Genomic DNA, 1,136 nt, shown 5'->3' with positions numbered 1-1,136 from the left:
CCCCCCTCTCCCCTCCCCTCCCCTCCCCCTCCTCTCCCCTTCCTCCTTTCTCTGTCTCCCCCTCTCCACCTTCCCCCTCTCTCTCCTCCTCTCCCCATCTCCCCTTTCCCTCTTCCCCCCTTCCCTCTCCCCCTCTGCCTTTCGCCTGCTCACACGTGCACTCTCTCAGTCAAATATAAAGTTAGGGGTACCTGGGTGGCTCAGTCAGTTGAGCATCTGATTCTTGATTTCACCTCAGGTCACGATTTCAGTTCATGGGTTTGAGCCCCTCATCGGGCTCTGTGCCAACAGGGCAGAGCCTGCTTGGGTTTCTCTTTTTCCTCTCTCTCTGCCCATCCCCTGTGCGCACTCTCTCTCTTCCTTTCTCTCAAAAATTTACTTTAAAAAGAAGTGAAAAAATAAGTAAAAAATATAAAATTTTTTCTAGAAAGATAACTCGTTTTAACGGACACCTTTACTCTAGGTAGAACACTGTTGGGTCGCCCATGTCCGTGCTCCTTCCGTGGTGCACATTAAAGGCTGTGTGCTTTCAGCTCTAGGATCGTTGGTCGTTTGTCAAGAGCTATTGCCTCATTAACACTGCTCATGGTTTGGTTTGTTTCACCGTTAGATATGGATGAGAAAGGGGACCCGAGCAATGAGGAGGTGCCCAAGACCATCAAACCCACCAGCAAAGAATTCAGGAAAACGTGGGGCTTCCGAAGAACCACCATCGCCAAGCGGGAGGGCGCTGGGGACGCCGAGGCGGACGCCCCGGAGCAGCAGCCCCAGCAGGGTCTGTCCTTGCGGCGCAGCGGGAGGCAGCCCAAGCGGACCGAGCGGGTGGAGGAGTTCCTTACAACGGTCCGGAGGAGAGGAAGGAAGAATGCGCCCGTCTCCCTTGAGGACTCCAGTGAGCCAGCGTCCTGTCCTGTCACGGACGTGGAGACGGCTTCGGAAGGGAGTGTGGAGAGCACGTCAGAGGGGAAGGGTGGGCCCACGGCAGGCTCCGCGAGTGACAAGGAGCGACCGGCCACCTCTGCCAAGGCCAAAGAGGGTGAGGGCGAGGACGACACCTCTGACAGTGACAGCGACGGGCTGACTTTGAAGGAACTTCAGAACCGCCTGCGAAGACAGCGGGAGCAGGCGGCGGCCGA

The 1,136-nt window shown here is 56.7% G+C and overlaps 1 protein-coding gene across 1 annotated transcript in view; it reads left to right on the top strand.

The window, feature by feature from the left end:
* The window catches only part of LOC144225615 (death-inducer obliterator 1-like), a 34,593-nt gene that overhangs the window by 10,379 nt on the left and 23,078 nt on the right, over positions 1-1,136 (top strand). Inside the window, exon 4 of the mRNA XM_077756841.1 lies at positions 611-1,125. Coding sequence (XP_077612967.1) covers positions 613-1,125 — 513 coding nt within the window. The 5' untranslated portion in view covers positions 611-612. The remainder of the gene's footprint in view (positions 1-610; positions 1,126-1,136) is intronic.

This window comes from Crocuta crocuta, unplaced genomic scaffold (genome assembly GCF_008692635.1).
Source record: "Crocuta crocuta isolate KB4526 unplaced genomic scaffold, BGI_CrCroc_1.0 scaffold613, whole genome shotgun sequence".
Taxonomy (NCBI): domain Eukaryota; kingdom Metazoa; phylum Chordata; class Mammalia; order Carnivora; family Hyaenidae; genus Crocuta; species Crocuta crocuta.
The sequence above is the reverse complement of the archived record's forward strand: the minus strand, read 5'-3'. Positions and strand labels throughout refer to the sequence as shown.